Here is a 19,841-nt window from a genome sequence, read left to right as displayed (position 1 = left end):
GGAAGCCCTTATATTCAGGAGCCTGATTAGCTGCTCAGGTAATTAAGGGCTAGATAATTATCTAGAGGCCCATAGAACAGGAGCCGGCGCTCACGTGACGCTTCAGTCTGTTCCAACATAAATAGCCCCGAAGACGGGGCGTCTCGGGAGCCGGGTACTGCACCAGGGTGACTCTGGGGACGGGCTGTGGCTGCACCAGGGTGACTCTGGGGGCGGACTGTGGCTGCCCAAGTGAGCATCGCACTCACACTGTCCCTTCTCCCAGCCCCAGCACCTGCCCCAAGGCCGGACACACAGCAAGCACACATTCATTCCTTCAACAAATTTATTGAGTGCCTACTATGTGCTGGGGCCTTGCAGGGCACTGGGGTAACCACGGTGCACAAAGCAGTCGGGGGCCCTGGTCTGAGGGCTCCTGGGGCTCACAGGGGGCGACGGGGCCAATCACCGTCACGAAGCCACATCCCCCTGGGGGAGGCCCGGCAGGTGGCGGGATGGGAGAGAGGAGACCGGGTTCATCAGCCGGGCTGACCCCACAAGGCCAGCAGATCTGCGTGCAGGAGGGTGACGCTGGCAAGGCCAGCAAGTACAAAGGTCAGGAGATGTGGCCGGACCCGTGGGGCCCTCAGGAGGCCCCTGAGACCCCCTTCCAGGGCACACGGGGAGCTAATGCCAATTCGGCCATCTTCAGAAGGGCCCTCTGAGGACACGGGAGGGACACAGCACGTGCCAGGAAGGAGGGCTTTCTCTCAGGGCCCACCCAGGGACCAAGAAGCAGAGGGTCACCAAGCGAGCTGGGGCTCAAACGTGGCCTCAGAGTCCCCGGCTTGGGAGGGCCTCCGGGGGGCCGAGGTGTCTGTTCTCGATGAACCGCAGTCCAGGGGGCTGCTGGGGCGCCCTGTGTCACGCGCACACGGGGCCAGCACGTCATGTGACTGGAGCCAGGCTGGGTTGGCGCGAGAGAGAGCCCAGCGCCCCGTGGGTCCCTACCCTGACCACCCAGCCAGGGGGTCTCCTCGGGTAGCCTCTCCTTATCCCTGTGACCTGCCCCCGCAGACAGACGGACAGGTGGGCCTCACAGATCCCACCGCCCTCAGGTCCACCCAGCGTGAGTGACCGCGGCCCCCTGGCCTCTCTGCCCTCCCTCGGTGCCATCCTGGGGATTGGGGGAGGGGGCTGGAGGGACAGGAAGGTCATGGGGTGGGGGACCAGGAGAAGTCCCCTCAAGTGGGGTCAAAGGTCTGAGCCCACCCCAGCCCCTGCCCCAGCTGGGTGGCCCTGGCAGTCCCCTGGGCCACTGCTTGTGCTCTTTAGGGTGACGGTGGGCTTCTGCAGGGCAGGTAGCAAGGGTGACAATAGGTCCATCCCTCCTGACTCCACCTGGGCCCTCAGGTGAAGTTCCTGTGCGTCGTTTGCGGGGCCCACCCCGCTTTATCCCAGGGTCTAGCAGATGAGGTGGCTCCTCGGCCATTTTCCCTATTTTGTAGACAGAGAAAATGAGGCTCAGAGAGGTCAAGCCATTTGCCTGAGGTCACACTGCCTGGGGCTCAAGGCTGAGGCCAGCCTGGGCCAGAGCTCCAGCACAGGCCTGTGTGAGCAGTTCACCCACCACGCATTTATGATGCCCCTGCTGGATGCGGGACTCGAGAAGAGTCAGAGGAGAATCCGAGGTGGGAAAGAAGCCCGGGCATCAGGAACCACAGCCGTGGCCCTGGAAGAGGGGTCTGGGGGCTGAGGGGCAGAGGGCGAGCCGGCCTGGGCAGACCCAGGAGGGCCAAAGGGCGGGACGGAGGCCTCAACAGGAAACGCGCAGGGACACCTTCAAGACTAAGTGTGAACGGCAGGTGGCAAGCGGGGTCCTTGAGGCCGAGCTGCAAGGACCTGGGCCTCCCTCTCTGCTTGGCCATCGTGGCCTCTCGGCTCTGAGCGCACCCAGTGCCGGTTCTGCCTGGAGCAGGGCTTCTCCTGAAGGGGGCACCTGGGGGCAGTGCGGGAAGAAGCCTGGCCTAGACCCCAGCTCTCAGGGACCTTGCAGCCTCGGCCAGGGACAGCCCTCCCGGCCTCTGCAAGCTCATCTGCTCATCTGGCCCCTCCACTCCCCACGTGGCCTTCAGAGCAGCCTCGTGGCCCACAGCCCCGGCCCTCGCCCCTGGCCTGCTGCACTCCGCCTGGCCGCCGTGTGCCCAGCGGCCACCCACGCCCCTGCTCTCCGGGAGGCAGAGCTCCGCCTTCTGAAGCCCTCCCTCCCCGGGAGTCCTCCCCTCGGCCCTGGAGCATCACACAGAGGAAACTCCTTGCCACCCTTTGGTGGCTCTAGGGACAGGCAGGACCCAGGGGTGGCATGTAGGGAAGAGACCCCAGGCACAAAAAGACGTCGCTGGGCCTGGTGAAAGTTGCAACTCAAGAGAAGTTTAATCAAGAGGAGGCCATCCGACCGGCCCAGAGAGCAGCTGGTTCCCCGAAGACGGTGCAGAGCAGGGGAGGGGACAGGGACGGGGGACGCAGGCCCTCAGGAAAGGTTCACAGCCGGTCAGGCAGCCAGGCTCGCTGGCAATGGCTCCAGCTGGCTCTGCCTCCGCTTCCCCAATGACTTGCAGGATGGGCCCCGAGGCAGTGAGGCCGGCCTCTCCCAGCCCTCCTGGTGCTCCTGCTTCAGGGGTGGTATGAGAGTCCGCTGGAAATCACCACGGAGTTCTGAAGGGCAGAGAAAGCCATGGGCGGTCAGAGGCCGAGGGGACAGGCAGGACCCCAGTCACCCCCCAGCACAGACCTTCACCTCTCTGGGCCTCCATTTCCTGCTCTGTCACTAGGGGACAACCGTACCTGCGGCTACAGGGAGGATGCAGTGAGGACCCATGGAGCTGGGCACTCTGTGTGGTCAGTGCCCTTGCTGTGGTATGACTGGGGGCCCAGGGCCATCGGACATCCTCTTCACGTCCCAGCAGAGCTGGGTGCCCCCGTACCTCCCCAGGTCTAGTCGTTCAGTCATTCAACAAACATGCATTGAGCCTCTACTACACACCAAGCCCTGAGGCAGGTGTTGGGGCCTCAGCAAAGAACAAGCCAAACCCAGTCCCTGCCTGTTGGTAGCTCAAGGTCTAGGGCCACGTGGTCCAATATGGTGGCCATTAGCCACACGCAGCCTCATAAAAGTAATTTAAATGAAAAAAAATAAAATTCAGCTCTTGTGTGGCAGGAGCCACATTCCAGAGGGCTCAGTCATCACAGGTGCCGTGGCCGCTGCTTTGGACGCTGCAGGTTTCCATTTTGCAGAAAGTTCTACTGGGAGTGCAGGTCTCTGCCTCTGGAGGGCTAATGTGGGCCCGTCACCTGGGGAGTCCTGGGGATCCCCACTGCTCCTTCCTACACAGTTCCCAAGGAACAAGGGCTTCTCCCTGGAAGGGCATCAGTGGGTCCCCCCTTGCCGTGTGGTGGCACAGAGCCAGCGTGGAGGGGCCTTGGCTCAGCGCTCTGTCCCGTGGGCTCCTGGCCAAGGGAGTTCCCTTTTGTTTCCCAGGGAAACAGGACGCCACTCTAGGGCGTCCCCGTAGGCGGCTGGGCCACTATTTCACCTCTAGGGAGGTCCCTGCAGAAGGTCCCCTCCCGCCCGCAGAGGTTGTCCCCAAGACTGAGCCGCCGTCCCCCCCCAGACTCCAAGGGGCCGCGCCCATCCAGGGCCCAGGATCTGGGGAGGCTCGGGACCCTGGTGGGTGACGTCCTCACCACTGGAGCCCCTGGGTGTCCTGAGCCGCCCACCCCTTCACAGTAAGGGTGAACCCCAGGCCTGGCTGATCCCAAGACCCTCTGCGGGTGCTGGCAGGTGTGAGGGAGAGAGGAGACCCCCGCCCCCCATCCCAAAGGCCCTCACCTCATTGATGCAGATATCAGGGTTGACATAGTGGAGGTTGGTCACCGTCGGGAGGGAGATGCCTATGCCCAGGAGCGCTGCAGGTGGGAAAGAAGTCACGGTCAGCCAGAGGCAGTGACCGACCACCACCTGGAGCCGGCCCTGGGTGCAAGTCCTGGCATGTGGAAGCTATTATTATTACCCCATTTTACAGAAGGAGGACATGAGACTCAGAGAGGGGAAGCAACTTAGTGGAGGTCACCCAGCTACCATGCCGGTACATACCCAGATGCCCACACAGGCAGCTGGACTCTGGGGCCTGGGAGGGAGGAAGGGGGTGGGGCAGAGCACAGACGGGGTATGGGGTCCACAGGGGACCAGAGGCCTGCTGCGCTGGGTGGGCACGACTCACCATTGAAGTGTTCCAGCAGGGGTTTCTCGAACACGGTGTCCATGAGCATGTACATGCGATCCAGCTGCAGACACAGACAGAGCCAGGGGCCGGGCCGAGAGGGAGGGACGATCAGGCTCACAGAGAGGCAGACAGACAGAGGGACAGGCAGAGGGAGGAAGGCAGGTCACCCACCTCTGGGGACCGGGGGGAGCCTCCCAGGAGTAGGCCGCAGAGTGAGGCTAGCCTGAGGGACAGGCCGCAGTGGGCCAGCACGCACACACTGTGGCCACAGGGGACCAGCCAGCACCAGATGACCCACCGAGGGACAGACCCACAGATAGGCGCGTGGTGGCCAAGGACCTGACCACATGGCATGCCCCAGGACCACCAACACTGTCTGACTTGTCCTTTAATCACAAAGGACTCCTGGGCTGAGGGCCAGGCCCATGGGTATTTGTCCCCAGGCAGAGTGACCAGAGGCTGTGACTGACCCAGCAGCAGGGCCGGGCCAGCTGACTGACCACTGCCCCCAAGCGCCCCAGGGAGGCTGATTATGGTGCACATGTGGGCACACACCCTGCCCAGGCTTGAGCTCTGCCACCCATAGGGAGCTCAGTGACGCCCCCCACCACTCACGTTAATTGAGCCCACGTTGGAAGAGGCCACGGCCAGGTAGATGTCCCTGGGAGAGAAAAGGGAGCTCCAGGGGGGCCTGGCTCCCCCACCCCTGCACACCCAGCCGCACCCCAGGCTCCCCCCGACGGCCGGGACCCCGTGGCTGTGGGCCCACTGCACAGACCCTCCCACGGAGTCCTCTGGGGTCGGAGGCCTGGCCTACCCCACCACAGAGGTGGTCCCGTAGAGCTTCGCCTTGGACACGGAGAGCTGAAGGTTCAGGTTCACCACCTGGGTGCAGGGAGGGCAGGGTCAGGGCACAGCCACGCGGAGCCCCTCCCCACCCTCCCTCCCCTCCCCCACCCCGCTCATTGGCGACACAGGTGTTTGTGAAGCCCCGGGTGCCAGGTCCTGCCCTCAGCCCTGGGGACAACGCAGTGTGAATAGAGCTGGCCAGGTCCCTGCCCAGGAGCCCACCTCAGGCCAGTAGGGGTTAAGCAAAGTTAGAGTAACCAGACAGGGTCCTTGCAGGGAGTGGAGGATGAGCGGTGGTCTGGAAGGACTAGTGGGAACCTTCTCCCTCGGGGTGGGGCAGGGTGCCCTGAGGAAGGCCACAGCATTTAATCTGAGAACCAAAAGATGCCAAGGAGCTAGCCGTGCCAAGAGCAGGGAAGAGCCTCTGCAGAGGGCCCAGTACGTGCAAAGGCACTGGGGCAGGAATGTGCTGCTAAACAAGTTCAAGAGACAACAGGGGACCATCGTGGACAGGAGAAAGCCGGAGAGGAGCAGGCAGGAACGCACTAGCTCTTGAGAGGCGCCCTACCCGGCCAGCCCCACCTGGCTGGCTTCTTACCACAGTCAGGGAGAAGAGGGACTGGAAGGCCGAGTTGGAGGAGGTGGCCAGGACCTCCACCAGGGGCTGCAGCCGCAGCGTGATGCTCCCGTTGTGGAACGCAGCCACGGGCGTGGCACCCAGGCGCACCTTGAGCACCACGGGCTTGTGCTCAGGGACCTGGTGGGCCACCTGGAGAAGCAGAGAGGGCACGAGGGAGGGAGCCCTGCTGGGCGAGGGCTGAGCAGAAGTCCCACCCAGTCACCCTCAGTGTGGCCACCACTGGGGCACATCCAGGCCAAGCCCTTTGGCCCTCCAGGAGGAAGCTCCTGAGCTGGGCCCTGTAGGTCAACAAGGCACAGGAAGAAGGAAGGGTGCCCGGCAGGGACACTGCTGGGCGGAGGCAGTGGGAGAGCAGAGCGAGATGTCCACACAGGCCAGGGGCACCCCGGAGGGCTGGGGAGCAGACTTAAGGGCAGGTGCTGAGCAAACCCACTACGGACGGACATGAGCCAGCCGAGGCCGCACACCCCAGGGAGCCCCCAGTACCTGGGGTGACCAGAAAAGGCACCGACCTCGGGGATGAACTTGCTCAGGACGGAGGTGTTCAGCGGGTTGTCATCTGACTGCTGCAAGCCCCCGCCCAGGACAAGTTTAAAGGCAGCCATTCCCCAAGCAAGGCTGCCACGTGCCCCTCCCAGACAGGAACCCCACCCCACAGATCCCATGCCACCTTGCCAGTGGCCACCCTGCTATCTGTCCCACCCGCCTGCCACTCGGCATCTGTGGTGTCCCTCGGGAAGGCCACGCACTGGGCAGAGGCCTCGCTCACCAGGTGCGCTGTGATGTCCAGGTTGAGGGCCCCGGCCTTCTGCAGCAGCAGCAGGACGGAGTCAAACAGGTTCTGAGACAGGGCCAGAGTGGCCATGGCCGCCTTGTTGCCCACCAACTCTGGCAGCTCCAAGTGGGGGGTGTCCATGGGCAGGATGATGGGGTTGCCCAGCAGGAAAAGAACCGCCTACGGTGGAGGTGGGAGAAGAGCACCAGGGTCTCAGGAGGGACATGGCCCTGGGACAGGTCCAGCTCCTAGATCCCAACCTCCACCCAACCCGCCTCGTGCACGCCAGCCTCATGCCTCTGCCTGGGGGTCACACCAGCCCCTCTCCCTTTCACTTCCCCATTTTTTTAAGACTCTTCGAGGACACCAAGGAACCCAGAGGCAACCGGCTCCAAGCACTGGACTGACAGGAAGGTACTTGCATTTAGATTCATGGAAATGTAGTCCCGGGTGATGTTGGGTGCGTTCATCATGTAGTAGCAGATTTGGGACTCAGGGCTCACAGGGTTGAGGCCTTCATAAAATCAGGATGGAGAAGAAAAAAGGGAATAGTTAGACCATCAAAACTAGGTTATCTGACTACCTTGAGAGCCAGAACCAGGCCAGCCAGAGGGACAGGCCAGGCCTCTGGGGAAGCACATGTCAAAGGGCACACACCCAGGTCTTGCCCGCCCACAGCCTGTTGACTCTTAGTTTAGACACAAATTTGACAGGTGGCTTCTGCTTTCTCAATCAGTTAAAGACTAGTAATCCAAAATTAGAAGAAGGAGAAGGCTCAGTCTGGGCACAAAATCCACCTGGTAAAAAGCAAGAAGGAAAACAGAAAAAGAAGAGAGCTCACATTTATCAGGTCCAGATACTTGACTTACTCTCATTCAGCCATCACCACAACACTAGAAGATGACTTTACCTACACACATGCACACACCATTTGGAGTTCAGTGTTGCCTAGGATTGTATATTTGGTCAGTTTTCAGTCTGACCTCAAAGCAATGGTTGCTCCATCCAATCACACTGCCCCCTAAAGGAACACCAAAGGCACATATCCCCAGGTGTAGTCAGTGCAAGAGCACAGGAATCTGACTCCCCTACAAAGACTCAGGGCAGCTTCAAGAAGGCACAATTAAGAGCCCAAAACGTATGAGGCAAGTTTACTCAAGGCTCTGAATATTCTGCATGGGAAAGGTTGCAGAAGTCATCCATGAGGGGAACCACATCCCTGTACCTGGATGAAGGGGTCTCAGGTTAAGCTCAAGCCCAGCTGTTAGGAAAACCTACCTCAGCAAGAGCTCTGCTCCCAAGGCTCTGGATGACCAAGTTCACTGTGTATGTATATGAGTCTGCATGGATATCAATGTGTATTACACTGTCTGTATTGTTTGGTTTTGTTTACATATAAAATATGTAATTACACTTAATATTTTCCATATAAAAACATAGGATATAAAAATATATAAATATGTTTATAAATACATAAATGTATTTATCTCTATTCAGATTCCTGTTTTTCTATTGTCTCTTCTGGGTTTAATTTTATTTTCTCTAATATTTTGGAAATGTTTTATGATTGTAAAAGCAACGTAGTATGACTCCATTTCTACAGATCAGGAGCAGTGGGCAGCATGAGGGACCTGGGAGCCAGTGTCATGCTCTGTGCCTGAGTATGGGGGTGTTACGCAGCTCTGCATTTGTCAAAATTCACTTTTTTAAAAAAGGTGGATTATTCCATATTTTCATTATAAGTAAAAATATTAAAAATTTTTAAATAATGATATATATTCATGAAGGATGTTTAAGAAATGGGAAAAATAGATGAAAATGTAGTCCAGAATTTCAAATTAAAAAAAAAAAATTCTTAATGCAGAGGTAAATCTCTCTTCTTTCCTGCCCTCTCTCCCTCCCTCCCTCTCTCTCTCTCTCTGTCTCTCTCTCTCTCATCTAGGGTGGAACCCCACGTAGTTTTGTGTTCTTCTGGGTTTTAAACAGAGTACTATTAGCACTTTAGCTAAAGGCAGAGGGTGGGGGAGGCAGACGAGCTGACAGGTGGAGGGGAGGAAGGCTTGACCAAGGGCCCTGCCTGCATGGTGGGTGGCCCCCAAACTTGTCCTGCAGGAAGGGCCCCGGGGCAGCACACAATGATCACACCCCACCCCTGGGGCCCCTGGGGCCCCTGGCCCACCATTCCTGCCCACTGCCTTTAATCTCACAGGCTGTGCATGGCCCTGAGCCTGGTGCCCAAAGGCTCCAAGGACACAAAAAGGACAGGATGGGTGCCCTGGGGCCACTCATCCCCCTTCCCAGAGCTACTTCAAGAGCTCCACCGGTAAAGTCCAGCACCCTGTCCCATAAACCCAGCTGGCTCCCTGGCCCAGCACCCGCCCAGGGCTTTACACGGATCACCGCAGTTCATCCTCATGAAGGCCATTCTCCCATTTTACAGAGGAGGACACTGAGGCCCAGGAAGGCTGACTGACCTAACCTGGGTCACACAGCCAGGAGCCCCGCCAGTCAGGCTCAAGGGCAAGCGGCTCTGGGACGTGAGGTACTTGTCCTCCTGCACTGGACCAACAGCTCTGCTTCAATCAGCTTCCTTTTTCTTAACTGGATGGCAAAGGAAAGCCTCCCTCACGTCAAGAACCAGAAGTCAGCACCAATAGTCATGAGGTCCCCAGGTGGGGGTGCGGTCACCCACCCCTTCCAACAGGCCTTCCCCAGGTGGGTGGGGCGGTCACCCGTCCCTTCCAACAGGCCTTCCCCAGGTGGGCGGGGCGGTCACCCGTCCCTTCCAACACGGCCTTTGAATGCTAACTGTTCGATTGAAGAAACTGAATCCTGGACACACAACACATCTATGGCAGCCAGGCCTGAGCCCCGACCCCCAGGGCACGCCAGGCCAGCTCTAGTGACACATGTGCCCAAGGCCACAGCCTGCCTCCCGGGGTGGTGCAGACAGACTCCTGTGGACTCCCTTGGGGCTGCTGTGAGCTGACCACTGTGGCACTGTAACCCCAGTGGAAGGAAAAAGTCGCTGTGAGGCCCCTTCCGAGTGTCAGAGCCCTGAAATCCCTCATTCCTGGAAATGATGCTGGACTTGAAGATTCTCCGATATTAAGACCCATGACTTAAAGATTGGCTTTTACTTCGTTTCTTCAGGTGATTGGAGCTAAAATATGCAGGTTCTGGAATCAAAGACTTGGTCCTAGAATCCGGAGTCTCCCAGGCTGCACAGAGGCCTGCGGTTTGAAGACCCCACGTCCAGCCTTGCTAAGACTGGCCTCCCAGACTCCGGGGAGTCTTTGAAGGGTTTGGGGCCCCCAGGCCCCTGGCCTCCCATTGCCCTGAAGCCCCGGGTCTTACCGATTAAGGTGCCCATGTGGATATTGATGTTGTCCACCAGGTTGGCCAAGTTCAGGTTCAGCTGTGGGGGACAGAGAGGAGGCGGTGAGAGGCCACTGCGGCTAGAGGCAGAGCTAGAAGGAGTCCAGGGCTCTGCCGAGGCCCCCCTTTCCCTTACGCCAAGCCTGGAAGCCCACCCTGGCATCTTCCGGCTCCTCCTCTGGGCACCAGGGAATCTGAGAAGTGCCCCAGAGGCTGGCCATGGCGGCGGGGCCCAGAGGCACACAGAACCAGGGCATGCAGGCTGCTGAGGTGGCCTCAGCTGGGGAAGTGACCAAAGCTGGGAGCCTGCTGCCCCAGGGTCCAGAGGGCCAGCTTTGGAGGGGGCAGTGCCCAGGACAGGACAGCAGTCAGCAAGCCACAGATGCCAGTCCAGGGAGACTGGAGGTTCTCCCAGGCACAGTGGGCAGCCGTGTGCGCCATGCTCTGGCCAGAGGAGAGACCGCAAGGCTGGGGCACTCACCGCCCAGGCCAGGGACAGCGGAGGGACCGGGCCATGCAAGGCCAAGGCGGAGAGGACAGGGCCTTCCTGTCCCTAGAGCCACACACGACCCCTGCCCCGAAGGATCTCGCAAGCAGCTGCCCCATGGGCAAGGCCAGGGTCCTCCTGGGCAGCCGGTGGGACCCTGGGACAAGCTGCAGCCCTCCTGCCTCCAGCCCATCCTCCCATCAGCGGGAGGCTGTGGCCTCCTCTTGATCTGGCCTCTCCACACCCCTCACGGGGAGGAAGGACTGGCCTGGAATGGCCGAGAGGGAGGACCCGTTCCCTGGGCAATGAGACCTGGCTGCAGGGGACAGCCTCCCCCCAGGTCAGTCGCATGCTGACAATGACAACAGCAAAATCTGCTGTGACCCCAGAGCACCCCTTCTGCCCAGCCCCACGGGGGAGGGCGGACGCTCACTGCAGACACGGAACCCGGGCACCAGAGGGGGACGGCGGGGAGGAAGCTCAGGACCCACCCGCTCCTCTGCTCTGCGCCACGCCCCGTCCACAAGCACCGTCCCCGCCAGCCTCTCCCACGGAACTGGGCTCCCCAAGGGCATGAGCCCCACAGGACCCATCCTCTCCCCCTGGACAACACTTCAGCCCCTCTGTCCTCTGGGGGACTGTCCACGGGGGGCTGTCAAGGGTCCTGGGGGGGACGTGCCCAGTGGTAGAACACCGGCTCTCCACGTGAGGCCCTGGGTTCCCTCCACCCCAGGCTCCCACCCCCTGCGCCCGCGACCCCTCGTTCATTCATCACTCCTTCAGACACAGCAGCACCCCGACCCGGGCCACCCCGCAGGGTCTTCACCTTGCTGCTGAGAACAGCTTTGATGTCCTTCTGTAGCGTGGCCAGCAGCGCAGGGGACAGGCTGAGGAAGAGATGCAGAAGGGTCCTTGAGTCCCCAGGGCCTGTCTCTCAGCGGGACGCTCACAGCCCAGGCCAGGGGAAGGCGGAGGAGCCCGGCCAAGGCGGAGAGGACAGGGCCTTCCTGTCCCTGTGCCCTAAGGCTGGGACAGAAGTCTCTGTCCCCGGTCAGGAGCCCAGAGATTCCTGCCAAGACCCCACCGGGGGCCAGACAGCCCTGGAATCACGGTCCCACGCTGCAGGGGAGGAAGCTGAGAGGCAGAGACATTGCAAAGTCCAGAGGAGGCCACCCTGCTGTCCCCTGGCTCCATGACCACTCAGAGCCCAGGGTGGTGGGCTTGGGCGGCAGGATCCAGGGTCTGCTTCCTGCTTTGGTTCCAATTCTCTGTGACTAGTGAGGTCCCCTCCTGGCCCTGGAGCCCAGAGAGGGGGGTCTAAGTTGGTGGTCTCAGTGGTGGCCCCGGGGAACGGGAGCTTCCTCCATCTGTCAGGGATGGATGGAAGTCACAGCTGGGACTCACTGAACCACCGCCTGGGAGCGGGAGAAGCGTCTGGGCTTTCACCATGTCAGCTCTGGCTGCAGCCTCCCCTCCAGTCACCAGGAGTGGCCCCTGCCTGCAGAGACCGCCAGGGACCACGGTCTACCCAGGACACGGCATGAATGAACGAACGTGCGTGCACCCGTCTCTGGGGAAAGTGTTTCAGGCTTTGTGCAAACATGGCATTTTTTAAAGACTCCAAAATGCTCAACCACCTCAGAGTGAGCCCTTCCTCATGTTTGGGAAGATGGGAACAAAATGTTGGGGATTCAGGAACAGTGGGATCAGGCAGCTGCCTACTCTTGAATTCAGCTCCTGGCCTTAGGCTAGTCACTCAGATTCTCTGAGCTCCATTTGTTCTTCTGTAAAATGGAGGGAACCCTTACACCTTCTGGGAGGAGCACACAGTAGGGTTTCAGGCGGGTGCTACGTGCAAACATGAGCAGCCTCTCCACCCTTTGCAAGCTGGCTTCCCACTCCCACCTCTGCAGGGAGGGGTGGCCTCCGAGGCTCCCGACAGCCAAGTCATGGGCAGAGTCCCTCTCCAGGGTGTCCATTACTGGCTGTGCATATTGGTGGACAATGGCTAGGACACAGGCTGTGTGATCTCAGGCAAGTCTCTCCCCCTCTCTGAGCTTCAGTGTCCTCCATCACAAAAAAGGCATGATAATGGGGGTCTCTTAGGTCCATTGTGCTCATGGGACAAATATTTGAGGGGGACACTCAAGAACTGGCCCCACAGCCCTGGCCCGGGGGCTCCTGGGGCCCCGCCCTCTGTACCTGTGAGCAGACACCTACTTTTTGTTGTCATCAAGCACCGTGGCTCGGCCGAAGTGTGGGAAGAAGGTGGAGATGCTGATCTTGGGTGTGCCAAGGGAGCTCTGGGTCACACGTAAGTCAGACAGCAGTATCACAGGCACCGTCAGCTCCAGGGATTCTGGGACACTGCAGGGAGGCCAGGCCTGAGCACGGGCGGTCCCACCCAGCACAACCTGCCCCAGCTGACCAAAGAACCCCAAGTCACAGACCTGGGCTGCCCCCCACGGCATGAGACGGCTGCACCAGGGCAGGCCCAGAGCCCCGGCCACGTGGGGGTACAGATGTTGTAGTAGGTGAATTCTGGCCCCCTGAGCACCCCCCCCGCAAGACCCTGGGCCAGTCCCTTGCCAGGCACAGCCTCAGCTTGCTCCTCTGTGAAGTGGGCCTGGGACTGGTGGCACTTATCCCGCGGGCTGTGCTGAGTCCCACGAGGTCACCAGGTGAAAACAGCTCTGAGCCCGGCCACCGTGAGCGCTCATGAAACGGCAGTGCGGGGAGGAGGGGTGAGGGCAAGGGCTCCCCAGAAGGCCAGCTCATGGCTTGGCCATGGACTGCCATCGCCCAAGAGCTGCCTGGTGCTCAGGACTCATTCTGATAGCTACGTTTATTGAGCACCTACTGTGTGCCTTGAACCATGAAAGAGGATGGTGGTGACAAGTAAGGAATCTACTCACAGCCCCGCTGCCCAGTTTCACCCCATTTCACAGAGGGGGAAACTGAGGGTTGGGAAAAGGTCAGGGGCTGGGATCGCAGAGATTCTCTCACTGTCTTGTCCTGCTCAGAGGGTACAAGGGAGTGGCCTGGAGGAGGTGCCGGCCCCCCAAAACCTGGTCTGCCTTACTCTGCTCCTTGGAGTGTCCCCCAACAGGGAGGTAGTCACTCACCAAAACACCTTGACAGTGAAATTGGCGGCCGCCCACATGTATATGCCGAAGTCAGGGAGGAACTTCAGGTGGAGGCGCGTCACGCGGACTTCTGGAACCTGGATCCTGCAGAACCCAGGTGACAAGGGAATCCACGCTGCAGCAGGGGGCCTGAGCCACCCTCACTCCGTTGGTGCTGAAGAGGGTTTTCTGAGGACGGGACCATGAGGGGAGGGGGCGGCCCTGAGCCCAGGCAGGAGGTGTACCGAGCAGGGCCACCGAGGGCGAGCTCCGGCAGGACTGAGTGACCTCAGTCACTGCACAGGTTTCTGACGTTCCTGACCACAGAACTTAGGAAGGGGGGCAGGACAGACCCTGGGACCCACTGAAGGTGGAAATCCCTCCAGAGCTTTCCCGTAGACAGGGTCAGCTTGCAGCCCTCCGGCAAGGGGACAGTCCCCGCCAGGGCTGCCCGTTCTGTTGGCCACGCTCTGTTCAATGACACTGTTTTCCTGTTTCCCAAGTGAAAGTCCTTTATTTCTTAGTTGGGGAGGGAGTGATCAGACACTACAAAACGGCGGGAGAGGTAAAGGTCACATCCAGACCCACCCTGGACACCCTGGCCATTGGCTTCAGGTGACGTGGGTCCACAGTGCACCCCAGCACACAGGCCACCCTAGAGCCTGCTCCACAACCACCCGAGTGTGTTCCCACGGCTGCAAATGAGGGCCCTTCCGTGGGACGTGCGTGGCACGGCCAGACCAGAGACCGTGGCAGAAGCCTTGGTGGGTGGGTGTCTACGCGGCTCTCGGCTCTCAACCACTATTAACGGGCCACAAGTGCTCCTTGGGGCGTCTCAAACAGGTGACCCCGAGGCAGCTGGTTATTTACCCATGTGTGTTCCAGGGTCTTAAAGATAAGTTTTTCAATTAGTTGTCATTGTTTGAAAGTATAGATGATAAGTAGGTAGGTGGGTGGATGGGTGGATAGATTGACAGGTGTAGACAGATATAGACAGACGCTATATGTAGATAAATAGATATAGCTAGATGATATAGAGATAAATAGAGATAACAGATAAAGACAGATAGATGAAAGATATAGACAGAGGTAGAAATAGACACATAGATGAGATAGATAGATAGATAGATAGATGATAGATAGATGATAGATAGATAGATGATAGATAGATAGATAGATGATAGATAGATAGATGGATGATAGATAGATAGATAGATGATAGATAGATAGATAGATGATAGATAGATAGATACATTCTTCTGGACACCCAGACTCCTGGCAGTAGCAAGTCTCTGTTCCCACATTAATGGGGAACACTTTGCCCAATCTCTGCATGTTCCTGAGTTTGAGGCTCTTTGCATTAAAGGACAGAGGCGTGATGCTCAGACTTGTGTCTAAACCTGGTCCAGCTGTTGGAGGGAGCAGCTGGGGGTCCTGCCAGCTCTGTGGATCCTGGAGCCACAGTCTTGGCCCTGAGAACAGAAATCCACTGATCCAAAGGCGCAGGGGCCCTTGTGTCTCCATCTTGGTCCCATCCCCTAAATCTTGTAAGCAGTCACCCAGGCAGTGGGCTCCTCTAACCTGGCAAGGGGAGCACTCCTCCATAGACAAGGGTGCTCATCCAGTGGTCTGGGAGTTGAGCCAGATGGAACGCCTCCTCCCAGGGGGCCTGCAGGGGGTGGGGGAGGGCTCCTGCAAAGCTCAGGCAGGATCCTCCCTCCTGACAGGCTGGAGCACACACCTGGCTGACTCCACCTGGGGTGGTGAGCACACTTCTAAAAAAGGGGAGCACTCACCTGACCGTCTGCAGCACCTCACTACTCTGGTCCAGAAAATGCTGGTCATCGACCTTTAAGGCCTCCTGGAGAGGGACTTTCCCGAACTCAGACACTGTCGGGCCAGGACAGAGCAAGGTCAGGCTGCCTTGGTCCTCACCCAGCAGCAAGACCACCACCTCCCATCTGCCCTGCACCTGGAGTGCAGGGGACTCAGATTCTGGAAGGGCCCAGCTTGCAAGCCGCCTGAAGGCCGTCCACCACTCACACCAGGCCCTCTGTGGGACAGGCTGGTCCCCTCTTGCTTCTGCCTCTCAAACCCCTGCACTTTTCATGCCATTCCTCAGAGAATTAAATCCTTTGCCTCTCGTGAGGCCCCAGGAGGCTCCCAGCATGCCTGGCGGCTGAGGAGGCTGCCCCTGGGCAAGGAGGGACCTCGGCTGGAGGCTGAGCACCCCAGAGTCCTGAGTCTGGGTGCAAGTCCCAGCACTGCCGCACTGCCCGGGTGGCAGCTCCATGCCCCTGTTTCCACATTTGCAATGATTATAATGGTGCCGCCACCTGGGGCCACTGCAAAGACGGTGCGAAGTGAGTGCTAGCTACCACCGCGGCGGCTGTCCTTACAGAGGACTAATCGTGGCGGTCCCTTACAGAGCCGGGCACGTTCTGAGCTCCTTCCTCTTATACCGTGCCCAGGTTACAGGGAGGCGAGGACACCTGGCCAGGGAGATCTGGCCTGCGCCCCAGCAGCTGTGCACGTCCTCGCTCTCCGGCGCTGCGCTGCGGGCGCCCGGGTGCTGATTAAAGGCAAGTTGAAGGAAAACGAGGGGCGATGGTGCTGGAAGGCAGGGTCAGCTCGGAGCCGAGAGGCGAGAACCTGCTCGGGCTCACTGGGGATGGTGGGAAGAAGTCCCTGGGCCCCTCGGGCCTCAGTTTCCCCAGAGGCAGAGCAGGAAGGCCGAAGCTCCAGCTCTGGGATTCCCACGTGCTGAGCCCCCTCTTTGGGGGTCTTGCAGTCTGGGGCTCCAGGTCGGGTGCCCCGATGCAGAGCAAGCCGCCCATGCGGGCCTGGAAGCCCCCTGTGCCAGGTGCGCCTCCCACCGGACGTCCACTAGGAACAGACACGGGCAAGTAAACCAGGGAGGGATCCCTGGGGACAGCAGGGGGCGGAGCGTCAGGGGGCGACGGCTCCTGGCCCCGCCCACCCCGCCCACAGGCATCGACAAGTCACGTTCAGGCTCGGATCACTGCCCGCGCCCCGTTTGCTCATCTGCCCGGATCCGAGGTCCCGGAAAGCCATGGCACCCTGAGGGCCGAGGGAGGGGACCCTACTGCTTCCCAGAGCCCGGGACACCGAAAATCCCCTCTGCTGCCTGCTGGAGCTGCTCGCCCCGGCAGTTGTCCACCCTGACCAGGTTTTGTGGGACACAGAAGCTCCCTGGGAGGCCACAGGTGGTGAACAGACTTCTGTGCTCAGTCCTGGACGGTAGCAACTTTGGTCCCTCCTGGGCCTAGGTTTCCTCATCGTGCCTTCCCCAGGGGACAGGGCAGGTCCCCAAAGGATTTAGCAGCAAAGTTATGAGACAGAGGCCTGGCCCAAAAGGGGCCTAGAGAGGGCTGGCTGGCCCACTGAGCCCAGCAAGGATCTAACCTCAGACACTCCCCACAGCACTGCTTGACCTGCTGCTCTCCCAGGACACCTGCACGTGCAGATGCCACACGCACACATTATACCCGGGGAGCACAGCCATCCAGGCACATGCGATGATCACACACCCTCCCCGACACTCGAGTACACACGTGAGCACATCTGCACAGAATTCCAAACTCAGCCAGGCATAGTGGAGCACGCCTGGAATCCCAGGGACTTGGGAGGCTGAGGCAGGAGGATTTCAAGTTCAAGGACAGCCTCAGCAATTTAGCGAGGCCCTAAGCAAGTTAGCTGAGGACGTGGCTCAGTGGTTAATCACCCCTGGGTTCAATCCCCAGTACCCACACACACACCCAAAAACTCCAAATTCATAAGTAGACATACACTTGTAAAAATGACCACTGGAACTAACTGCTAATACACGTGAACACAGACATGTGTGCACGTTTGCATGTTGACCATATGATACATAGTCCTGCTCATTTAATAAATATTCATTGAGCAGTGCTGGCTCAGGCACTGTCACAGCAGCGGATAAGAATCCTTTTGTGGCCAGGCACAACTATAGACCCAGTGGCTTGGGAGGCTGAGGCAGGAGGATCTTGAGTTCAAAGTCAGCCTCAGCAACTGAATGAGGCCCCAGTAACTCAGTGAGACCCTGTCTCTAAATAAAACATTAAAAGTTCAGGTGTAGCTGGGTGCAGTGGTGTGTGCCTGTAATTTCAGAGACTTGGGAGGCTGAGGCAGGAGATATCTTGAGTTCAAAGCCAGCCTCAGCAACTTAGCAAGACCCTGAGCAGATTAATGAGACCCTGTCTCAAAATTTAAAAATTGGGCTGGGGATGTGGCTCAAGTGGTAGCACGCTCGCCTGGCATGCGTGCGGCCCGGGTTTGATTCTCAGCACCATGTACAAACAAAGATGTTGTGTCCGCCGATAACTAAAAAATAAATATTAAAAAATTCTCTCTCTCTCTCCCTCCTCTCTCTCTCTCTCTCTCTTAAAAAAAAATTGAAAAAGGGCTGGGGATGTGGCTCAGTGGTTAAGCACTCCTGGGCTCAATCCTCAGTACCTCCCCACAAAAATTAAAAATAAGATAATTTTTTTAAAAAATAATTCTTTAGCGTTCACAGCGCATGCACACTTTGGAACACCCACACATGCAGACGCAGGCTCCACGCACAGATTGGGTGGCGCCTCTCTTACCGTAGCTCAGGACGGCCTTGTTGATTCGGACCACGGTGCCTGCCGTGGAGGCGCTGACCACGGGCAGCAGCAGTGCCAGCAGAAGCCTCAGCCCGTGCACCCCAGCCATGGCTGAACCTGCCTCTGCCCCAGGATCTGCAGGTGGATAGAGACAAGGCTCAGGTAGTGGGCCCGCACAGCCCACCCTTGGCCGCTCACACCAGCCTGGTCTGGAGGACACAAGTCCCAAGAGGGGAGCACAGCCTTGCCCTGGACCCCGGACACCAGCCTTGCACCTTGGGAGTGACCGTCTCCCAGTCTGCTCCACCAGAACCAGGAGGGAAACTGGTTTGGAAACGGCTCCCAGACCCTGAGAAGGCGTGGCTTTGCCCCAGGCCACACAGCCTACAGGGGACAAGTGCAAACCCCACCTCATGTCAGAGGAGGGTGGTGAGACTCCTAGATGGGGAGATGGGGGGCAGCTTCCTGTCCCAAGAAGAGGACTCTGACCAGGGTCCCAGGCCAGGGCTGTCACCAGGAGTCCAGTCTGGGGTGGCGGCCCACCCTAGCTCCAGGGTGCAGACCCCACCAGGGGAGGACCCAGGTGGCTCCTGCCTGATCTCCTCCTAGCCTGCATGTTGGCCTCCCCCAGGACCCCAACCCACCCGGCATGGCCTGGCTCAGTGAGCAGGTCTGTACCGAACCTGTGTTCAACCTCTGTCCCAGCACGAAGGGACGAGGGGACACAGCTCAGAGGGGCCCTCTGAGGCCCAGCAAGGCAGCCCCTGCCCACAGTCCCCCAGCAAGGCCAGGGGTGGCTGGAGTCCCCTGCAGCAGGCAGCTAGAGGTCATGTCCCCATGGAGCAGGGGACAAGTGCCAGTCCCAACCCCTTCCTACCTCAGGTAGTTCTTGAGGCAGGTGGACACTCAGCCCAGACAAGTCCGCTTCTGCCTGAGGTGGACGGGTGCGCAGGTGGCTTTTATGAGGCTTCCCCGTGTGCAGGGCCCACTGGGCAGGGACTGGGGCAGAGGAGGTCCGTGGGCGGTGCCAAGTGTTTTCCCTGCAAACATGGCCTTGGCCAAGTGTCCATCTCAGTCATGTGCGATGGGCTGCCACGTCGCCAGGCCTGGCTGCCAACGGCTGCGAGACCCTGGAGCTGGACAGCACTGGTCTCCAGGGCCAGGAGCCTCCGGAAGAGTGGCTGTCCCCAGGGGTGGTCCCTCATCAACCCGGGCAGGCCCTGCAAGGCCCAGGAAGAAGGAAGAGCCCAAACACAGGGGGACGGCCACAATGACCCCTCAAGCTTGGGGTCCCCACGCTGTCCCCAAAACACGACCCTTTCAGAGGAGAAGGAGACTACCTGAGCTCCAGTCCCCTGATCCTGGCCACACCCTGAGCTTTGTCTCTGGGTAAACACTGAGACCTGACCCTTGTCACTGACTGAGGTCTGATGCTGGTCACACACTGAGCCTTCACTCAAAGCGAACAGAAGACAACGTGTGGATGAGCCGTCCCCACCCTTAACACCCAGTCCCCCTCCAAACTCGCACACCCCACGCACAGTGGGTCTAGCCCGTCCCCTCTCTCCACTGCAAACTCCACAGTCCACCGCGGCCACGCAGGACCCAGAGGACCGTGTGTGCCCCTGAAGCTGGCATGTACACATCTGTGCATGTGAGGGGGCACTACGTGTGTGTCCGTGAGTGTGGTGGTG

At 59.3% G+C, this 19,841-nt stretch overlaps 1 protein-coding gene across 1 annotated transcript; it reads right to left on the bottom strand.

Annotated features, from left to right (window-relative positions):
• Positions 1 to 2,530: 2,530 nt before the first annotated feature.
• Positions 2,531 to 18,798, bottom strand: Bpifb2 (BPI fold containing family B member 2). Its single transcript, XM_076849469.1, has 16 exons — positions 18,792 to 18,798; positions 18,148 to 18,282; positions 15,313 to 15,406; positions 13,517 to 13,621; positions 12,612 to 12,758; positions 11,218 to 11,278; positions 9,884 to 9,944; positions 6,949 to 7,040; positions 6,521 to 6,706; positions 6,264 to 6,317; positions 5,710 to 5,880; positions 5,080 to 5,147; positions 4,878 to 4,923; positions 4,260 to 4,323; positions 3,869 to 3,945; positions 2,531 to 2,674 (listed from the first exon to the last, which is right to left on the bottom strand). Exons 1-16 carry the CDS (start codon positions 18,796 to 18,798, stop codon positions 2,531 to 2,533), a joined length of 1,512 nt encoding a protein of 503 aa, XP_076705584.1.
• Positions 18,799 to 19,841: the final 1,043 nt, after the last annotated feature.

The sequence above is a fragment of the Callospermophilus lateralis genome, chromosome 3 (genome assembly GCF_048772815.1).
Source record: "Callospermophilus lateralis isolate mCalLat2 chromosome 3, mCalLat2.hap1, whole genome shotgun sequence".
Lineage (NCBI taxonomy): Eukaryota > Metazoa > Chordata > Mammalia > Rodentia > Sciuridae > Callospermophilus > Callospermophilus lateralis.
This window is presented reverse-complemented; position numbering and strand designations above follow the sequence as displayed.